At 45.9% G+C, this 22,055-nt stretch overlaps 2 protein-coding genes across 2 annotated transcripts; one reads left to right on the top strand and one right to left on the bottom strand.

The window, feature by feature from the left end:
- Positions 1-18,327, top strand: LOC144485800 (uncharacterized). Its single transcript, XM_078203880.1, is given in 6 exon segments — positions 1-377; positions 429-615; positions 697-903; positions 1,156-1,531; positions 9,924-10,858; positions 17,128-18,327. Coding segments are annotated over 6 exon segments (2,655 nt in total). The 5' UTR covers positions 1-100; the 3' UTR covers positions 17,801-18,327.
- On the bottom strand, positions 12,691-15,712 carry LOC144485804 (uncharacterized). Its single transcript, XM_078203888.1, has 2 exons — positions 15,574-15,712; positions 12,691-14,172 (listed from the first exon to the last, which is right to left on the bottom strand). The coding sequence occupies exon 2, from the start codon at positions 13,869-13,871 to the stop codon at positions 13,338-13,340; it is 534 nt and encodes a 177-aa protein (XP_078060014.1). The 5' UTR covers positions 13,872-14,172; positions 15,574-15,712; the 3' UTR covers positions 12,691-13,337.
- Positions 18,328-22,055: the final 3,728 nt, after the last annotated feature.

Raw genomic sequence — 22,055 nt, 5'->3', positions numbered from 1 at the left:
CGGGAGGGCTTGGAGTCAGGAGATTCAAACCAAACATCACATCTGGATCTGACAGTCGCACAACTTATTATCACAACGTAAATATCATCAGATTTTGAATATGGCAGAAAAAAGCACAGTTCACACTGGGGAGAAACCGTACACGTGTTCTGTGTGTGGAAGAGGCTTCAGCCGATTATCTTACCTGTCGATACACAATCGCAGTCACACCAGGAAGAAACCGTGGAAATGTGAGGACTGTGGGAAGAGATTCCAATCCCCATCTCACCTGGAAATGCATTGCCGCAGTCACACTGGGGAGAAACCATTCACCTGCTCTGACTGTGGGAAGGGATTCACTCAGTTAACCAACTTGCTGAGACACCAGCAAGTTCACAGTGGGAAGAGGCCAATGACCTCCTCTGAGTGTGGGATGAAACGCCAGCGAGTTCAGACCGGGGAGAAGCCATTCATTTGCTCCGAGTGTGGGAAGAGATTCTCAAGGTCACCTAACCTGCTCGCACACCAGCGAGTTCACACTGAGGACAGACCTTTTAAATGCCCAGACTGTGGGAAGTGCTTTAAAAGTGCTGGGGAACTCATGTCCCATCAACGTGTTCACACTGACGAGAGACCGTTCAGATGCTCTCATTGCGGGAGTGGGTTCAAGACATCCTATGCCCTAACTAAACACCAGCGCATTCACACTGATGAGAGACGTTTCAGATGCTCTCAGTGTGGCACTGCATTCAGGCAATCGAGTAACCTGTCTGTACACCAGCGCATTCACACTGGGGAGAGGCCATTCTCCTGCTCTCAATGTGGGAAGAGATTCACTCACTCATCTAGTCTGCAGAGACACCAGCGAGTTCACACTCATGAGAAACCTTACATCTGCTCCAAATGTGGGAAAGGATTCAGTCAGTCCACCAACTTGCTGACACACCAGCAAGTTCACACGACTGAGAGACCATTTAAATGCCCAGAATGTGGGAAGTGCTATAAAAGTTCTGCAAAGCTGCTGTGCCATCAACGTACTCACACTGATGAGACACCGTTCAGGTGCTCTCACTGTGGGACTGGATTCAAGACATCGCCTGCCCTCACATCACATCAGCGCACTCATACTGAGGAGAGACCTTTTAAATGCCCAGAATGTGGGAAATGCTTTAAAAGTTCAGGGGAACTGGTACGCCATCAACGAGTTCACACTGAGGAGAGACCTTTTAAATGTCCAGACTGCGGGAAGGGCTTTAAAATTTCCAGCAATCTGGTGTCCCATCAACGCGTTCACACTGGGGAGAGACCGTTCAGGTGCTCTGATTGTGGGACTGCATTCAGAGAATTATGTCACCTCACTGTGCACCAGCGCACTCACACTGGGGAGAGGCCGTTCACCTGCTCAGAATGTGGAAAGGGATTCTCTCATTCATTCAACTTGCTGATACACCAGCGTGTCCACGCTGGGGAGAGGCCGTACACCTGCTCTGTGTGTGGGAAGGGATTCGCTCATTCATCCAATCTGCTGACACACCAGCGAGTTCACAAGTGAGTGGATTTTGCCATCAATTACATTCAGAAATGAACCCTATTCATTGGGCTCTGTTTCTGCTGATGTTAATAAACTCCATCTCAGGGCGGCACGGTAACAGTTGTTGGCACTGCTGCTTCACGGCGCTAGGGACCCGAGTTCAATTCCAGCCCTGGAATGCCGGATGACTGCGTGGATTTCCTCCGGCAGTCCAAAGGTTTGTGGGTCAGGTTGATTGGCCATGCTAAGTGGCTCCTCATTGTCAGGGGGATTAGCAGGGCAAATACATGGAGTTACGAGGATAGGGCCTGGGTGGGATTGTTATCAGTGTATGCTCAATGGGCCAAATGGCCTCCTCCTGCACTTAGGTATTCTAGATTTGTGTTAAACATCAAAGAACAAAGAAAATTACAGCACAGGAACAGGCCCTTCGGCCCTCCAAGCCTGCACTGACCATGCTGCCTGACTTAACTAAAACCCCCTACCCTTCCGGGGACCATATCTGCCTATTCCCATCCTATTCAGGGACTTGTCAAGATGCCCCTTAAAAGTCACTACCGTATCCGCTTCCACTATACCCCTGGCAACGTGTTCCAGGCACCCACTACTCTCTGCGTAACAAATTTGCCTCGAACATCTCCTTTAAACCTTGCCCCTCGCACCTTAAACCTATGCCCCCTAGTAATTGACTCTTCCACCCTGGGAAAAAGCTTCTGACTATCCACTCTGTCCATGCCTCTCATAATCTTGTAGACTTCTATCAGGTCTCCCCTCAACCTCCGTCGCTCCAGTGAGAACAAACCAAGTTTCTCCAACCTCTCCGCATAGCTAATGCCCTCCATACCAGGCAACATCCTGGTAAATCTTTTCTATACCTTCTCCAAAGCCTCCACATCCTTCTGGTAGTGTGGCGACCAGAATTGAACACTATATTCCAAGTGCGGCCTAACTAAGGTTCTATAAAGCTGCAACATGACTTGCCAATTTTTAAACTCAATACCCCGGCCGATGAAGGCAAGCATGCTGTATGCCTTCTTGACTACCTTCTCCACCTGCATTGCCACTTTCAGTGGCCTGTGTAGCTGTACACCCAGATCCCTCTGCCTATCAATACTCTTAAGGGTTCTGCCATTTACTGTATATTTCCTATCTGTATTAGACCTTCCAAAATGCATTACCTCACATTTGTCCGGGTTAAACTTCATCTGCCATTTCTCCGCCCAAGTCTCCAACTGATCTATATCCTGCTGTATCCTCTGATGGTCCTCATCGCTTTCCGCAAATCCACCAACCTTTGTGTCGTCCGCAAACTTACTAATCAATCCAGTTACATTTTCCTCCAAATCATTTATATATATTACAAACAGCAAAGGTCCCAGCACTGATCCCTGAAGAACACCACTTGCCACAGCCCTCCATTCAGAAACACTTCCACTGCTACCCTCTGTCTTCTTTGACCGAGCCAGTTTTGTATCCACCTCGCTAGCTCACCTCTGATCCCATGCGACTTCACTTTCTGCACCAGTCTGCCGTAAGGGACCTTGTCAAAGGCCTTACTGAAGTCCATGTAGACACCATCCACTGCCCTACCCTCATCAATCATCTTCATCACTTCCTCGAAAAACTCAATCAAGTTCGAAAGATATTCACATCGTGAATATTTTTAATAACTCTAATACAAGTCAGTTCCTTTTGAAGGGCTCTCCCTCTCCCGTTTCCTCCATCCTCACATCCAACAACAAGTGTGAGGAGCTCATGGAAATACTTTGTCACTAAGATTGAGATAATCCAATCAGCTGTCTCTGTTGCTTTGCTCCATTCCATTAGCCCAATGGGCCAAACTGTCTCTAAACATCCCTCTTGTCTGAGCCCCGAACTTCCACTTTTCTCCATCCAGTCTCCACACACACCAGTGGGTTCATACTGCAGAGAGAGGATTTAAATGCTGAGACTGTGACAGGAGCTTTAAAAACCCACATTCACTGATGGTTCACCAGTGCATTCAGTCCGTTCCACTCCATTCATCTGCTCTCAGTGCAGGGAGAGGTTCAAGCGATTGTCCATCCTGCAGCAACAGCAGAGAGTTCACACCAGGGAGAGGTCATTCACCTGCTCCATGTGTGGGAAGCAATTCACTGATTCATTCGTTTTGTTAACACACCAGTGAGTTCACACTGATGGAATGTGTTTCAAATGTCTGGAGTGTGGGAAATGTTTTAAAATTTCTATGAATCTGATGTGCTATCAGCAGGTTCACACTGACAGCAGACCATCCAGAGTCTCTCACTATGGGACTGGGTTCAGCTGGTCATGTGAACTCAGTGTCCACCAGTGCACTCACTCTGGGAGAGGCTGTTCACCTGCTCCATGTTTAGCAAGAGATTTACTCAGTCATCCCACTTCACTGCACATCAACTTGTTCACACTGATAAGGAACTTTTTCAAACTTCTGACTGTGAGCAGAGATTTAAATGCAAAATGTATCTGCTGATACACAAACACATTCACAGGCTGTTCACCTATTCCATGTGAGAAGAGATTCATTTGGTTACCTCACCTTCTGACACACCAGCAAGTTCATAAGTTACTACAGGGGCTGGATTCTGCTGTTACTGCTGCTGCTGTGAATCACATTCAGGACTGGACTATGTTCATTCTGATATTTGGAGTTTGTTTCTGATTATGTTAATAATCCCTGTAACTGGACTGGAGTTTAATATTCTAAATAAATGTGAAATAAAACAGTGATATTTGAATACATAGTTGCAGATGTTCGTCTTTCCCAGCTGAATGTTTAACATTGCCTGGCTGGAGCTCAGAAGGGCAATCTGGGGGAGGTTCACACAGCAAGAACAGAACTGCAGTCTGTTCCTGCCATAGGGTCACACTGAGAGGGACAAACAGCACTTTGGACTTTCTCATCTCTCTTCACTGACAGCAAAGTGGGTTAATCCTGAGGTGTGTAAGAAATGTGTCCCAACTGCTCTTTTCTATAGTCCAGAGCTCCTAGACATGGAACAGAAGGCTCTTTTATAACTATGTTTCGAGTTAGGTGAACAATTGTGAAAGAAAATCAAAATATTACAGATGCTGGAAATCGGAAATAAAAACAAAGCTAGAAAAACTCAGCAGGTTTGGTAGCATCTCTGCAGAAACAGAGCTAATGTTTTGGAACTGAAGAGTCATATTGGACTGGAAACATTGACTCTGTTTCTGTCTTTACAAATTCCGTCACAGCTGCCAAGAGTTTGCAAAAATTTTGAACAACGGTGAAGGCTGGAAATGTGCTATCAAATCAAAGATTAGTGTGAAACTGGGACGTGCTCCTGACTGAAAGTGAAACAGCAGGTTTAAATTCCCAGACTGACAAATGATTGTGGTAATTACAGTGTGCACACTATTTCAAGAAAGGTGTTAAGTAATTTAAAATAAGCCTTTTTTAAATATATTTTCATAGAAAATAGGAACAGGAGTAAGCCATTCTCGGCCAGGCCAGTCATTCTGATCATGGACCACAAAAGATATATTTGTATTTGACAATATCAAGTGGCAATGGCGGTGCCATTACCCAGCATGCACCGAGAGGGTGACGATACCCTATCTTCAATACAGGAGATCATTGCGCAGGCTCAGTGCCTCTCTGACTGGAGCATGCGCAGTGCGGTGTAGGCAGTGGTCGGATGGGGTGGTGTCAGAGCAGCAGGGAGACCAGAAACTGATTGGAGATAGCGGGTGAGTGAGATTAAATGGAGCCTGAGAGTCAAAAGGGAGGACTCAAACACCCGGTATAGGAAGCGGAGCTTTCATAAACATCGGATATTAGCTTCAAACCACAAATAAGACGCCCGAGGCCCTGCCTGACCGATTTTGCAGCCTCCATCTTTCGAGAACAATGGGCAGCGTGGCCGCCATATTTATTGGGGGCAATGGACAGCAGGACGGTGGCCATCTTTATAGGGGGCAATGTGCAGCCGCCACCTCGATTGGAGGCAGTGGGCATTGATTCCAGAAGTTAGTTCCTGGCCTCCAGAATTGGTCTCTTTTTCATTAAGCCACAGAAACATTGAATTATTACACTACAGAAAATGACTAACCCGTCATGCATTTGCTGGTTCTCTACAAGGGAATCAGCTCATCCCACTACCCTGTCTTTTCACTAACAAGACCAACAGAAAATATTTCCCATCCCCAAAACGGGCGGCACGGTAGCACAGTGGTTAGCACTGCTGCTTCACAGCTCCAGGGACCTGGGTTCGATTCCTGGCTTGGGTTACTGTCTGTGTGGAGTTTGCACATTCTCCTCGTATCTGCGTGGGTTTCCTCTGGGTGCTCCGGTTTCCTCCCACAGTCCAAAGATGTGTGGGTTAGGTTAATTGGCTATGCTAAAAAAAAAATTGCCCCTTAGTGTCCTGGGATGTGTAGATTAGAGGGATTAGCAGGTAAAATATGTAGGGATATGGGGGTAGGGCCTGGGTGGGATTGTGGTTGGTGCAGACTCGATGGGCCGAATGGCTTCTTTCTGTACTGTAGGGTTTTATCTTCTTGATCAGCTGCAGTCCATGTGGTGAAGGTGCTCCCCTTTAGGTCAAGAGTTACAGGCTATTCACCCAGTGATGATGAAGGGACAGTGATACATCTCCAAATCAACAATTACAATGTGTATTTATACAGCATCTTTCATGTACTGGAGCATTCTGAGGCGTTTCTCAGGTGTGTTATAAAGCAACATTTGACATAGAGTCATGTGAGCAGACATGAGGGTGGATGGGTGAAGGCTTGGTTAAAGAGGTAGTTTTAATGAGTATCTTAAAGGGGGGAAGGAAGATACAGAGGGGGAGCAGTTTAGGGGGAAATTCCAAAGAGTATGGCCTTGGTAACTGGGAGTGCGGACACGTATGATGGAGTGATTAAAACTGTGAATGCTGAGGAAGCCGGAATGAAAGGAATGCTGAGATATTGGAGGGTTGTGAGGTGAGAGGAGATGACAGAGATAGGGAGGGGTGAAACCATGGAGGGACTTGAGAACAAGGATGAGAAATTTAAAATGTTGATTCATAAACAGGAGCCTTTGTAGCACAGGGGTGATGGGTGAACAAGATTTGGAATGAGTAAACACGTGGGCAGCAGAATTGTGATGACCTCAAGTTAATAGACAGGTTGAGTGAGGGAGACCGGCCAGGGGTGTGTTAGAATGATTAAGTCTAATGGTAACAAGCACTCAGATCCTGCACGGACCAGCTGACGGGGGTATTCGCAGACATCATCAACCTCTCTTTACAACAATCTGAGGTCCTATCTGCTTCAAGAAGATGGCCATCATCCCGGTACCAAAGAAAAGCCAAGCAGCATTCCTTAATGACTATCATCCGGTGGGTCTAACATCCATCATTATGAAGTGCTTTGAAAGGTTAGTCATGGCACTAATCAATTCCAGCCTCTCGGACTGCCTGGATCCACTACAGTTCGCCTACCACCCAACACGTCCACAGCAGACGCCATTTCCCTGGCCCTGCACTCAACCCTGGAACATCGAGATTACAAAGACAGCGATGTCAGACTCCTATTTATTGACTACAGTTCAGCCTTCAACATCATTATCCCCACGAAACTCATCTCCAAACTCAGTGGCCTGGGCTCGGCTCCTCCCTCTGCGACTGAATGCTGAACTTCCTAACCCACAGACCACAATCAGTAAGGAAAGGCAAGGAATGCAGATATTGGAGGGTTGTGAAGCGAGAGGAGATTACAGAGATAGGGAGGGGTGAAACCATGGAGGGATTTGAGAACAAGGATGAGAAATCAACACCGATGCCCAACAAGGCTGTGTTCTCAGCCCTGACTATACTCCTTATACACCTGTGACTGTGCGGCCAAATTCCCCTCCAACTTGATTTTCAGGTTTGCTGGTGACACCTGTAGTGGGTCGGATCTCCAACAATGACGAGACAGAGTTCAGGAATGAGATAGAGAATCTGGGGAACTGGTGCGGCAACAATAATCTCCCCCTCATTGTAATCAGAAATGAAGGAGATTGCCATCGACTTAAGGAAACATAATGGAGAACGTGCCCTGTCTACACCAACAGGGATGAAGTAGAAATGGTCGAAAGCTTCAAGTTTTTAGGTGCCCAGATCATTAACAACCTGTCCTGGTCCCCCCAAGCCAACACTATAGTTAAGAAAGCCCACCAACACCTCTACCTTCTCAGAAAACTAAGGAAAATCTCACGGGATCCAGGGTGAGGGAGCTAAATGGATACAAAATTGGCTTGATGACAGAAGCCAGAGGGTGGTTGTAGAGGGTTGTTTTTCAAACTGGAGACCTGTGACCAGCGGAGTGCCTCAGGGATCAGTGCTGGGCCCACTGTTATTTGTCATTTTATATTAATGATTTGGATGAGAATATAGGAGGCATGGTTAGTAAGTTTGCAGATGACACCAAGATTGGTGGCATAGTCGACAGTGAAGAAGGTTATCTCGGATTGCAACGGGATCTTGATCAATTAGGTCAGTGAGCTGACGAATGGCAGATGGAGTTTAATTTACATAAATGCGAGATATTGCATTTTGGTCGATTGAACCAGGGCAGGACTTACTCAGTTAATGGTAGGCCATTGGGGAGAGTTACAGAACAAAGAGACCTAGGGGTACAGGTTCATAGCTCCTTGAAAGTGGAGTCACCGGTGGACAGAGTGGTGAAGAAGGCATTCAGCATGCTTGGTTTCATTGGTCAGAACATTGAATACAGGAGTTGTTGAAGTTGTACAAGACATTGGTAAGGCCACACTTGGAATACTGTGTCAGTTCTGGTCACCCTATTATAGAAAGGATATTATTAAACTAGAAGAGTGCAGAAGAGATTTACTAGGATGCTACTGGGACTTGATGGTTTGAGTTGTAAGGAGAGGCTGGATAGACTGGGACTTTTTTTCTCTGGAGCATAGAAGGCTGAGGGGTGATCTTATAGAGGTCTATAAAATAATGAGAGGCATAGATCAGCGAGATAGTCAATATCTTTTCCCAAAGGTAGGGGAGTCTAAAACTAGAGGGCATAGGTTTAAGGTGAGAGAGGAGAGATACAAAAGGATCCAGGGGGGCAAAGTGTCTGGAACAAGCTGCCAGAGGTAGTAGTAGAGGTGGGTACAATTTTGTCTTTTAAAAAACATTTAGATAGTTACATGGGTAAGATGGGTATAGAGGGATATGGGCCAAATGCGGGCAATTGGGACGAGCTTAGGGGTTTAAAAAAAAAGGGCAGCATGGCAAGTTGGGCTGAAGGGCCCGTTTCCATGCTGTAAACCTGTATGACTCTATGAAATTTGCCACGTTAGCTATGACTCTCACCAACTTTTACAGATGCACCATAGAAAGCATTAGCTTGGTATGGCTCCTGCTCTGCCCAAGACCGCAAGGAACTACAGAATGTCGTGAATGTAGCCCAATCCATCACTCAAACCAGCCTCCCATCCATTAACTCTGTCTACATTTCCTGCTGCCTCGGGAAAAGCAGCCAGCATAATTAAGGACCCCACACACCCCGGACATTCTCTCTTCCACCTTCTTCCGTCGGGCAAAAGATACAAATGTTTGAGGTCACGTACCAAATGACTCAAGGACAGCTTCTTCCCTGCTGCCATCAGACTTTTGAATGGACCTACGTTGCATTAAGTTGATCTTTCTCTACACCCTAGCTATGACTGTAGCACTACAGTCTTGTTTCCTTCTCTATGAACGGTATGGTTTGTCTGTATAGCACACAGGAAACAATACTTTTCACTGTATACTAATACATGTGACAATAATAAATCAAATCAAAACAAAGGAATGGGTGACGGTTTCAGCAGCAGATGAACTGAGAGGAGACTGGAGTTGGGTGATGTTACTGAGGTGGAACTGGTCTTGGTAATGATGTGGATTTGTGGTCAGATTCTCAGGTTGGGTGAAATATTTTGCTATGTGAACAGTCTGGCTCAGTCTCAGACAGTTTCCGAGGAGAGGGATGGAGTCAGTGGGTAGAATTTGTAGCAGAGAGCGGTGACAATAACTGCAGTTTTCCCAGGATTAAAATGGAGGAAAATTCTAGCCCAGAGCTGGAGAGATCTTTCAGGGAATCAAAGGATTCGGGAAGTGGGTGGGAAATTGGCGCTAAAACCAGCTCAATTTCACAACCTGCCTTTCTGTTTTTGTGAGTTCTCTCTCACTCCATTTTTTCTGTTTTAACTCAGTTTCACAGGGCGTTAGAAGGGGAAGATTTGCAGTCAGGGAAACTGAAACCAAACATCACATCAGGATCTGAATATCATCGGGTTTTTAACATGCAAGAAAACAGCAATGTTCACAGTGTAGATAAACCGTGGAAATCTGGGGACTGTGAGCAGGGATTCAGATCCCTGTCTGAGCTGGAAACTCATCAGCCCTGTCACACTGGGGAGAGGCCATTCACCTGCCCCGAGTGTGGGAAGGGATTCACTTGGTCATCCAACCTGTTGAGGCACCAGCGTGTTCATAATGGGCAGAAGCCATTCACCTGTCCCGAGTGTGGGAAGGGATTCACTCGATCATCTGGGCTGCAACAACACCACCGAATTCACATTGGGGAGAGGCCATTCACCTGCTCCAAGTGTGGGAAGGGATTTACTGATTCATCCACTCTGCTGAAACATCAGCAAGTTCACACTGACGAGAGACCATTTAAATGCCTGGACTGTGGGAAGTGCTATAAAAGTTCTCAGAACCTAATGCGACATCAGCATGTTCATACTGACGAGAGACCCTTCAGATGCTCTCACTGTGAGACTGGGTTCAGACAATCATCTGAACTCACTGCACATCAGCGAATTCACACTGGGGAGAAGCCGTTCATCTGTTTCAAATGTGGGAAGAGATTCACTCGATCATCAGGGCTTCTACAACACCACCGAGTTCACACAGGGGAGAGAACATTCACCTGCTCCAAATGTGGGAAGGGATTCAGCGATTCGTCCACTCTGCTGAAACACCAGCGAGTTCACACTGATGAGAGACCTTTTAAATGTGCTGACTGTGAGAAATGCTATAAAGGTTCTGTGGACCTGATGCGCCATCAGCTTGTTCACACTGACGAGAGACCGTTCAGGTGCTCTCACTGCGGGACTGGGTTGAGACAATTATGTCAACTGACTGCACACCAGCGGGTTCACACTGGGGAGAAGCCATTCATCTGTTTGCAGTGTGAGAAAGGATTCACTCAGTCAGCCACCCTGCAGAGACACCAGCGAATTCACACTGGGGAGAGACCATTCACCTGCTTCGTGTGTGGGAAGAGATTCACTCGCTCATTCACCCTGATGAGCCACCAGCGAGTTCACAAATAATCAGTGACTGGATTTTACTGTAAATCACATCCAGGAATGAATTATGTTCATTGACGTCCATTTTTTTAAACTGGTGAAGTGAGTGGTAATTACAAAAGGAGACAGAATGGCTGTGTGAATTTAAACTGTGAGGATTTTTTATGCATTTGTGGGACATGGGCGTCACTGCACGGCCAGCATTTATTGCCCATCCCTAGTTACCATCGAACTGAGTGGCTCACTGGGCCATTTCAGAGGGCAGTTGACAGTCAGTCACATTGCTATGGCTCTGGAGTCACATGTAGGCCAGACCAGGTAAGGACAGCAGATTTCCTTCCCCAAACGAACATTCATGGGGTGGCACAGTGGTTAACACTGTTGCCTCACAGCGCCAGGGACCCGGGTTCGATTCCCGGCTTGGGTCACTGTCTGTGTGGAGTTTGCATGTTCTCTGCGTGGGTTTCCTCCGGGTGCTCCGGTTTCCTCCCACAGTCTGAAAGACATGCTGGTTCGGTGCATTGACTCGAACAAATGCCGGAGTATGGCAACCAGGGGAATTTCACAGTAACTTCACTGCACTGTTAATGTAAGCCTACTTGTGACTAATAAATAAACTTTACTTTTTACTTTACTGAACCAAATGGTTTTTTTCTGACAATTGACAATGGTTTCATGGTCAGCAGTAGATTCTTAATTCTGATTTTTTTTTATTGAATTCAATTATTTTTATTGAATTAAATGTACGAGGCAAGTTTTTTTTTTTACAAAGAGTGGCAGGTGCCTGGAACTCGCTGCCGGGGGAGGTAGTGGAAGCAGATATGATAGTGACTTTTAAGGGACACTGGACAAATGCATGAATAAAATGGGAATAGAGGGATATGGTCCCCGGAGGCCTGTTTAGTTCAGACGGGCAGCATAATCAGTGCAGGCTTGGAGGGCCAAAGAGCCTGTTCCTGTGCTATAATTTTCTTTTTTCTTGTTCTTTGTTCAAATTACACCACTTGCTGTGGTGGGATTTGAACCCGGTCCCCAGAACATTAGCTAAGTTTATGGATTAAGTCTAGGGATAATACCATTGGGCCATCACCTCTCATCTGGAACAAAACTGTTTTCACTACTAAGGCTCTGCTGTGATGTAATAGTCTCTATGACATCATCGCAGCAGGACTGGATGACATCATCAGAGACCATTGTTTCTGAATGATCCACATCAATAACAACAGGAAATACTCATCAAGCTGAGCACATTATCTAGGCTGACACTGCAGTCTGACATTGAGGGACTGCTGCACTCTGACACACACTGTCCTTCACATGGAGCTTGTGGAGCTCTGGCCACAACCTTCCAATCCTTATAGAGTCGTAGTGACAAAGGACAGAGAATGTAAATGTTACATCCCTGTTCAAAAACACAGCAATTACAGAACAATCAGCTTAACATCAGCAGTGGGGAAAAGCCAATAATCTGGGACACAATCAACTGACACTTGGAAAAGTATGGATTATAATTTCCAGTATTTTCTGTTTTTAAATACTGAAAACTTCCCTAGATCTCAAGGCTGGGAGAGACATTCTAGAAAGTATAGGGAGCTGGGACTTGTCCATGATAAGAAACAATACTTTTCATTTTATGCTAATACAATAATAAGTCAAATTTTAAAAAAATGAGTGTAACTGAAGGTCTGAGACTGAAATAATCTGGAGTTAAAAGGAGAAAAGAACCAAAAAACAGAAGTCAGTAACAAGACATCAATTAATCTCTTATCCTGGAGAAATCAAGGATTTAACACACCGTGTGTTTGGAACAAAACTGATTTATTTAACAGATTTCAGAATATTAAATTCCAGGTCAGTTAGAGATTAACATCAGAAGAAATAAATGTTAATTGTCTGATTGAAGATGGTCGAGAGGAGATTAATACAGGTATTCAAGATCCTGAGGAATTGGGCAGGTGAAATAGTGAGAAAATGTTCCCACCAAGAGAACATCAAGAACTAGAGGGCACAGACCTACGTTAATGGGGAAAACAGAGTCAAAGTGATGCAAGGAAAATTATTTTCACCTCGTGAGTGGTTGGAGTCTGGAATAAACTTCCTGTGAGAGCAGTGGAGGCAGGTTTGATCAAGGTACTCAAAAGAGAATTGGATTGTTATCTGAAAAGAAAGAGTGTGCAAGGTTACAGAAGTATGGCAGGGGAATGGGATAAGGCTCTTTCAGTGAGCCAGTGCAGACTTGGTGGGCTGAATGGCCTCTTTCTGTACTGTGAAGAATCGGTGACGAGAGTTCCTGAATGATGGGGAAAGATCACAGACAGTGGTTCTTAAAGGGAAATGGCAACCCCAAAAACACAATCAGCTCTCGATCGAGAATATTAAACTCCAGCCCAGCTACAGGGATTATTATCAGCAGAAACAAACCTCAAATGTCAGAATGAATGTGGCTCACTCCTGGATGTGATTAACAGCAGCAGGTACAGCAGAATCCACTCCCTGCATTCACTCGTGAAGTCGCTGGTGTGTCACCAGGTGGGAGGAGGTAGTGAATCCCTTCCCACACTCTGAGCAGGTGAATGGTCTCTCCCCAGTGTGAAGTCGCTGATGTGCTTTGAGGCTGGATGAATGTCTGAAGCTCTTTCCACAGTCAATGCAGCTGAATGGCCTCTCCTCAGTGTGAACTCGCTGGTGTGTCACAAGGTTGGATGAATTAATGAATCGCTTCCCACACACGGAGCAGGTGAACGGCCTCTCTCCAGTGTGAACTCTCCTGTGTAATTGTAGGTTATACATCTGGACGAATCCCTTCCCACACACAGAGCAAGTGTATGGTCTCTCTCCAGTGTGAACTCGCTGGTGTAATGTTAGGCAGGATGATTGAGTAAATTCCTTCCAACACACGGGACACGTGAAGGGTCTCTCCCCTGTGTGGGTGCGTCGATGAGTTTCCAGTTTGGATGGGCAAGTGAATGCTTTCCCACAGTCTCCACATATCCACGGTTTCTCTATGATGTCAGTATCATCATGTCTCTCCATATTGAGTGATTAGTTGAAGCCTCGTCCACACACAGAACACATGCACAGATTCACATTGCTATGAATGGTGTGATGTTTTCTCAGGCTGTGTAACTGGTTAAAGCTCTTTCCACAGTCAGTTCACTGGAAAACTCTCACTCGGGTGTGTGTCTGTCTCAGTGCTTTTCCAGTCACACTGATGTTTGAAATCTTTTCCCGCATTCCACATTCAAAGGCTGATCGTGTTCAGGTGCTGGTGAATTGAGCGACTGTTAAATCTTGATTCAATTTTTCTGACTGTAAATCTTCCCCATCAAATATCCTGCAAAAGAAGAAGTTTACAAAACTACTGTCAGTCCAGGATAGAAATTCTGATCAGACAAGTCTAATTTCTAAGGAACAACTTTTCTGCTCTTGTTCCCCAAAACAGTAAATCTGTCCCATACACTCTCCCTCTTCCCTGAGCAGAGGGCGGCATGGTGGCGCAGTGGTTAGCCCTGTGCCTCACAGCCCCAGTGACCCGATTTGATTCCCAGCTTGGGTCACTGTCTGTGTGGAGTTTGCATGTTCTCCCGTGTCTGCATGGGTTTCCTGCAGGTGCTCTGGTTTCCTCCCACAGTCCAAACATGTGCGGGTTAGATAGATTGGCTATGCTAAATTACCCCTGAGTATCAGGGGGGCTAGCTAGGATAAATGCATGTGGTAATGGGGATAGGGCCTGGGTCGGATTGTGGTCAGTGCAGACTCAATGGGCCAAATGGCCTCCCTCTGCACTGTAGAATTCTATGAGATCCAAATGAAATGCGTATTTTTCATGCATCCTTACAACTAATTTGTACAAATCACTCCAAGGCCTGTTCCTATCTCTGGAATCACCTCTAACACTGTGCTGATTCTGGTTTCCTGCACATTCCCTATTTTAATCACTCCACCATTAGTGACTAGACCTTCAGTGCACAAGGATGACTTCTCAAAGAATTCCTACAGTGCAGAAGGAAACCATTTAGCCCATCAAGTCTACACTGACTCTGAATATTTTACCCCTGATCTGTACCCCACTAATCCCCCTTACCCGCACATCTTTGGACACGAAGGGGCAATATAGCATGGCCAATTCCCCTAAACGTCACATCTTTGGGCGGTGGGAGGAAACCGGAGCACCCAGAGGAAACCCACAGTCACAGGGATAACGTGCAAACTCCGCACAGACAGTGACCCAAGGCTGGGATCGAACCTGGGTCCCTGGAGCTGTGAGGCAGCAGTGCTAACCACGCTGATATTAATGGTGTTATATAAATAGAAGTTGTTGTTGGCTGTAACCCTAACTTCCGGTTTTACAACAACACATCGATTTTGTTATGAAATCAAACTCTGATTTTTTTTGTTCCCTGTGGGTTATTCATTTGGTTTCACCCTCAACAAATACGGTGCCTGCGCATGCGTTGTTGCAATTTACCATCAATAAAGATGGCGGATGCGCATGCGCTTTGCAGTACACGGACCTTTATAAAGATGGCGGATTTGAACTCCGGCCTGAAACCATCAGAAGGTCTGAGGAATTTGCTTCGCAAATTGAGGGACTGTGGCCGACACCGGGTGTTTATAAAGCCTCACCATCCACCCGCAAACTCCATTTATGTTTCCGGTTTTATTTCAGGCTCTGGATCTGCACTCGGTCTTTGTAAAAATCTCCATTTAAAACCCGCTCGCTCGAGCTCCTTACCGTCTGCCGCAGGCACTGCGCATGCTCCAGCTCCAACCAGGATGGGGCCGTTAACCTGGGCCTGTTCCCGGGAGGGAGGGAGGGAGAAGCCCCGCAGCTGCAAACCAGGGAGCTGACAATGATTCTGAAGGGTTTGCGGATCCTCCCCAATCTCCAACCACCGGCTCCAGCGCTTCACCCGGTGCTGAAATATTTGCTCCAGCCCCGCCCCTCATTCACACTGATTGGTTGGAGGACCAGCCGCTCCCGCTCGGTCCTCCAGCACCGCCCCCTCTTCCTATTGGTCCGGAGCTGCCGTCAATCAGTGCCCGGGCATTGTGATGTGGAGCATGCGCAGTGTCATTGCTGTCCTTGGCGCTTGTTTGTCCCGGAGAAGCGGAGTCAGCGTTAGGCGGTGGCTGGGAGGATTTGGAAACACTTTGTGGATCCGCAAACCCTTCAGAATCATTGTCAGCTCCCTGGTTTGCAGCTGCGGGGCTTCTCCCTCCCTCCCTCCCGGGAACAGGCCCAGGTTAACGGCCCCATCCTGGCTCAGCCACTGGAGGATGGTTCACATCAGAGGATGGGGGAGGGGGACAATAAATAAGAGGTTACACTTTGGCCTCAAATCAATGAGGACTCTGATCTCTGGGAAGGAAGGAAACCCTGGGAGGTGGGCGGGGAGGATTCACAAACACCCGCTGGAGGCCCCAACACCCCCAATAAGACCCATTGGTTTTATTGTCAGTCTGCAGACAGGAGCTGGAGAACTGAACCCAGACAGAGGAGAGGGAGGGAGAAAACTGGGAGTGGAGGAAATAAATGGTGAGATGGGTTTGGATTTAAGCCAAGGGAGGAGGGAGAATTTGTGGGACAGGAATTTATTGATTTGGGGAGCAAGAGAGGAAGAAATGTTCCAGAGAATTAGAATTGTCTGTTCAAAATTTCTATCCTGGACTGACAGTGATTAATTTTGTAAACTCCTTTTACAGGTGAGGTGAAGAAACATCACATCAAAATCAGACAGAGTCTCGATTCACTTGGACTTAAATATCCTCAGACTTTGAATGTGGAAGGAGAAATGTTTGTCTTCTGTCTGGAGGAGAAGATTTCAAACATCAGTGTGACTGAAAAAGCACCAAGATACACGCACACCCGAGTGAGAGTGTTTCAGTGAGTTGACTGTGGAAAGAGCTTTATCCAGTTACGCAGCCTTAAAAAACATCACACCATTCACAGCAAGGAAAAACTGTACACGTGTTCTGTCTGTGGATGAGGCTTCAACTGATCGTTTAACCTGGAGAAACATAAGGACACCAGCACCATGGAGAAACCGTGGAAATGTGGGGACTGTGGGAAAGGATTCAGTTACCCTTCCCTGCTGGAAAATCATCGGCGCAGTCACACTGGTGAGAGACCGTTCACCTGTTCTGTCTGTGGGGAGGGATTCATTCAGTCATCTGGCCTTTGGTCTCACCAGAGAATTCACACTGAGGAAAAGCCATTCACCTGCACCTCCTGTGGGAAGAGGTTCAGGCATTCTTCAGCACTCACTGTGCACCAACGCACTCACACCGGGGAGAGACCATTCATCTGCTCCGTGTGTGGGAAGGGATTCACTCAGTCATTCCACCTGCTGTCACACCAGCGAGTTCATACTGGGGAGAGGCCGTTCACCTGCTCCGACTGTGGGAAGGGATTCACTGGGTCATCCCACTTACTGTCACACCAGCGAGTTCACATTGAGGAGAAGCCATTCAGCTGCACTGACTGTGGACGGAGTTTCAGACAGGCATCCTCCCTCATTGCACACCAGCGAATTCACACTGGGGAGAGACCGTTTACTTGCTTTTTGTGTGGAAAGGGATTCACAGTTTTACCCAGTCTGCTGAGACACCAGAAAATTCACACTGAAGAGAAGCCATTCCGCTGCACTGACTGTGGAAAGAATTTCAGGCAGTCATCCAACCTCAGTGCTCACCGACGCACTCACACTGCAGAAAGACCATTCACATGCTCCGTGTGTGGGAAGGGATTCAATCGGTCATCCAACCTCTCTGCTCACCAGCGAGTTCACACAGGGGAGAGGCCATTCACTTGCTCCATGTGTGGGAAGGGATTCGCAAAGTCTTTCAACCTGCTGGCTCACCAACGCACTCACACTAAGAGGCCATTCAACTGCTCTGTGTGTGGGAAGGGATTCACTCAGTCACAATGGCTCCTGAGACATCAACAAGTTCACAAGTGACTGCAGGGGTTGGATTTTGCTGTTTTTGCTGCTGTTCAGTATTGACAGTCTGACAATATTTTATTTCTGCTGATGTTAACAAACCCTATAACTAGCTGGAATTTAATATTCTGGAAGTGTCACTGATTTTCAGGGCTGCAATGTCACTTTTTAAAAGCACCACCAGTGATCTTCCCCCTTAATTGAAGAACTCTCAACAGGAACCTGTTTAGAATAAAGTTAAGAACTTTTGCTTCAATTCTAATTTGATCTTTGGGCAAAATCTACAATTCATTCTCTGAAAGATCCATCTGCAGGGCACAAAGTATTTATTTTCAATGCTTGTATTGAGATTTTCTGGAAAGCTACTCTTTGATTTTTAAGGGCTATTTTTTGGTTTCCAGGGCATCGTTTTCCATTCTCAGTAACTCCTTTATTAGTGATGTAGTCACGTAGTAACATTACCTTTTGTGTTTCTGTTAGTTTACTTCTTTGAATAAGATAGCACAAATACTGAAGACTGTGTATATATTAAAACTTTTAAATTGGAATCTATGAATGATATGTTTTGTTAATTTACTTTAAAAATACTCCCATACTCTCTTTCCAAAATGAGAATTCTAACTATTTGACACAAGGGAACTGAATCAGATGTTTATTGGTTCAGACAGTGGAGCAGGAAAAATCTCTCCCGATTCTGATCTTCATTGTGTGTGGATTTACATCAATAACCCATCAATAACCTCACTACACCAGCTGAGATCAGCTCTGACCGGGGATTTTGTATGTTGTCTGTGAATGTTAAACTGCAAATAAAAGCAGTTTAGAATATGAACCTGGATGAATGTATCTCAATTTCTAATGTGACGACCCAAGTGATTGTAAGTACGTTCACAATATCTGGTTACTCAAATTCCTGAGCTGTAAACCCCACCTTCTGAGATATATAAAAATAATCGAGACTTGTTCAGCAGAATGGGGAAAGGTCTGCCGATGGTTGGATCATTCCTTTTGAGGCTCACACTGCTATGAAACTAGTTCTGTAGCAGGAAGACACAACTCCTCCACACATCACAGATCGGCTGCTGAGTCTTTTCTCAAAATAGGTGGCAAAGCTGTTCCTCCAGTTTGAGACTCTGTCTCTGCAGATGTAGCAACATCGGGAGAGACAGAATCTGTGATTGGAGGAGATGGTCCTCACAGTTTCTGTCTCTCCCATGTACAGGATGATTTATTTCTTCCAGTAGTTCCTCCCAAGACAGAATTTCTGCGGGCCTTTTGGCAAGTCATGTTGCAGTTTTATAGAACCTTAGTTCGGCCACACTTGGAATATAGTGTTCAGTTCTGGTCGCCGCACTACCAGAAGGATGTGGAGGCTTTGGAGAGGGTGGAGAGGGTACAGAAAAGATCTACCAGAATGTTGCCTGGCATGGAGGGCATTAGCTATGAGGAGAGGTTGGAGAAACTTGGTTTGTTCTCACTGGAACGACACAGGTTGAGGGCGATCTGATAGAAGTCTACAAGATTGTGAGGGGCTGGGCAGAGTGGATAGTCAGAAGCTTTTTCCCAGGGCAGAAGAGTCAATTACTAGGGGGCATAGGTTTAAGGGGCAAGGTTTAAAGGAGGCAGGTTTTTTACCCAGAGGGTGGTGGGTGCCTGGAACTCGCTGCCGGGGGAAGTAGTGGAAGCAGATATGATAGTGACTTTTAAGGGGCATCTTGACAAATACATGAATAGGATGGGAATGGAGGGATATGGTCCCCAGAAGGGTAGGGGGTTTCAGTTCAGTCGGGCAGCGTGGTTGGTGCAGGCTTGGAGGGCCAAAGGGGGTGTTCCTGTGCTGTAATTTTCTTTGTTTTCTTTTGAGAGTGAATTCACCATCCACAGCCGTTCATTTTGAACCCTGGTTTGAAATATTCTCACTCTGGGTTTAAGGCTTCACGGCGTAATACACACATTTAGATCTTACCACCAAACACCAATTCATATCCTCATCCGAGTCCCAGATTTAAATGTGGTTGTCCAAACTAGAAAACATATATAATTTGACTCTTTTTAAACCTGATTCACCACACCCTGCCACACTAACTACAAGAGATCGTGTTTGGGACAAGTTGTTCCGTTAAAGTCTGTGTTGTTCTCAATGATGACAGTTTTAACCTTCTCCATAACCTGTCCTAACCCTTCTGCCCTCAAGGGGGCTCTGTTTTTCTGATGGTGACATTCCCTGTTTACCCAGTCAGCCCTTGAATTGTTTGTGAATCCAGTCACATGTCGGTTAGACTGGATCAGGGCGGCAGATTTCCTTCCTTAAAGGGCATTAGAGAACCAGGTGTGTTTTTACAACAATTAATTCATGCTCATCAATATTTTTATTGAAACGTGGTGGGATTCAAACCCAGGTCCCAAAAGCATTATAATAAATAGAGAAAATGCTGGATAAACTCAGCAGGTCGGTTCTTTTCAGAACTCCAGCATCTGCTGGATTTTGCTTTACCTCCAAATCATTCCCCTGGATTACTCCTGCTCTGGCTCTAATTCCAGTCAGCTCAGACAACAAAAACAGGTTTCACAAAATCACAAACATTTAAAAAAGGAGGTAGACAAAAGGCAGGTAACTATAGGCTGGTTAGCTTAACTTCTGTCGGAGGGAAAACGCTTGGATCTATCATCAGGGAAAAAATAGCGAGACATCTGGATATAAATTGTCCCATTGGTAAGACGCAGCATGGGTTCATGAAGGGCAGGTCATGTTTGACTAATTTGGTGGAATTCTTTGAGAACATTACATGTGCAGTGGACAATGGGGAACCTGTGGATGTGGTGTATCTGGATTTCCAGAAGGCATTTGACAAGGTGCCGCACCAAAGACTGCTACATAAGATAAAGGTGCACAGTGTTACGGGTAATGTATTAGCATGGATAGAGGATTGGTTAACTAACAGAAAGCAAAGAGTGGGGGTAAATGGGTGTTTTTCTGGTTGGCGATCAGTGACTAGTGGTGTGCCTCAGGGATCAGTGTTGGGACCGCAATTGTTTACGATTTACATCGATGATTTGGAGGTGGGGACCAAGTGTAGTGTGTCAAAATTCGCAGATGACACTAAGAGCTAAGTGTGCAGAGGACGCTGAAAGTCTGCAAAGGGATATAGATAATCTAAGTGAGTGGGCGAGGGTCTGGCAGATGGAGCACAATGTTGGTAAATGTGAGGTCATCCATTTTGGTAGGAATAACAGCAAAATGGACTATTATTTAAATGGGAAAAAATTGCAGCATGCTGCTGTGCAGAGGGACCTGGGTGTCCTTGTGCAGGAATCTCAAAGAGTTGGTTTGCAGGTGCAACAGGTAATTAAGAAGGCAAATGGAATTTTGTCCTTCATTGCTAGAGGGATGGAGTTTAAAAACAGCAAGATTATTGCAGCTGTAGAAGGTGCTGGTGAGGCCACACCTGGAGTACTGTGTACAGTTTTGGTCTCCTTACTTGAGAAAGGATATACTGGCACTGGAGGGGGTGCAGAGGAGATTCACGAGGTTGATTCCGGAGTTGAGAGGGTTGGCTTATGAGGAGAAACTGAATAGACTGGGCCTATACTCATTGGATTTCAGAAGAATGAGGGGAGATCTTATAGAAACATATAAGATTATGAAGGGAATAGATAAGATAGAAGCAGGGAAGTTGTTTCCACTGGCGGGTGAAACTAGAACTAGGGGGCATAGCCTCAAAATAAGGGGAAGCAGATTTAGGACTGAGTTGAGGAGGAACTTCTTCACACAATGGGTTGCGAATCTGTGGAATTCCCTGCCCAGTGAAGCAGTTGAGGCTACCTCATTGAATGTTTTTAAGGCAAGGATAGATAAATTATTAAACAGTAAAGGAATTAAGGGTTATGGTGAGCGGGTGTGTAAGTGGAGCTGAGTCCACAAAAAGATCAGCCATGAGGGCTCGAGGGGCCAGATGGCCTACTCCTGCTCCTAGTTCTTATGTTCTTCCCACAATCCCCACATTTCCATGGCATCTCCCTGTGACTGCAATTATGTTCCAAAAGGCCAGATGATTGGTTGAAGCTTTCACCACACCTGACTAAACCTCTGACTAACCTGACTAAAACGGAGGATAAAGTATTGGTGTCTGGAAGGGCGAAAAGAATACACTTGGCTTCCTTGTAGATCTGTGGCACCAAGTTCAAGACTCCTTCATGAATCATCCTCTTGGCCTCTCGCCTGTCAACTGTCCATGAGAATCTTATATGTTTCAGAATGTTCACTGCTCATTCT

The sequence above is a fragment of the Mustelus asterias genome, unplaced genomic scaffold (genome assembly GCF_964213995.1).
Source record: "Mustelus asterias unplaced genomic scaffold, sMusAst1.hap1.1 HAP1_SCAFFOLD_221, whole genome shotgun sequence".
Classification (NCBI taxonomy): Eukaryota; Metazoa; Chordata; class Chondrichthyes; order Carcharhiniformes; family Triakidae; genus Mustelus; species Mustelus asterias.
The sequence above is the reverse complement of the archived record's forward strand: the minus strand, read 5'-3'. Positions and strand labels throughout refer to the sequence as shown.

What these genes read in the sequence shown, in the direction of transcription:
- LOC144485804 (XM_078203888.1), bottom strand. Translation starts at nt 13,871, where the DNA reads ATGGAGAGACATGATGATACTGACATCATAGAGAAACCGTGGATATGT.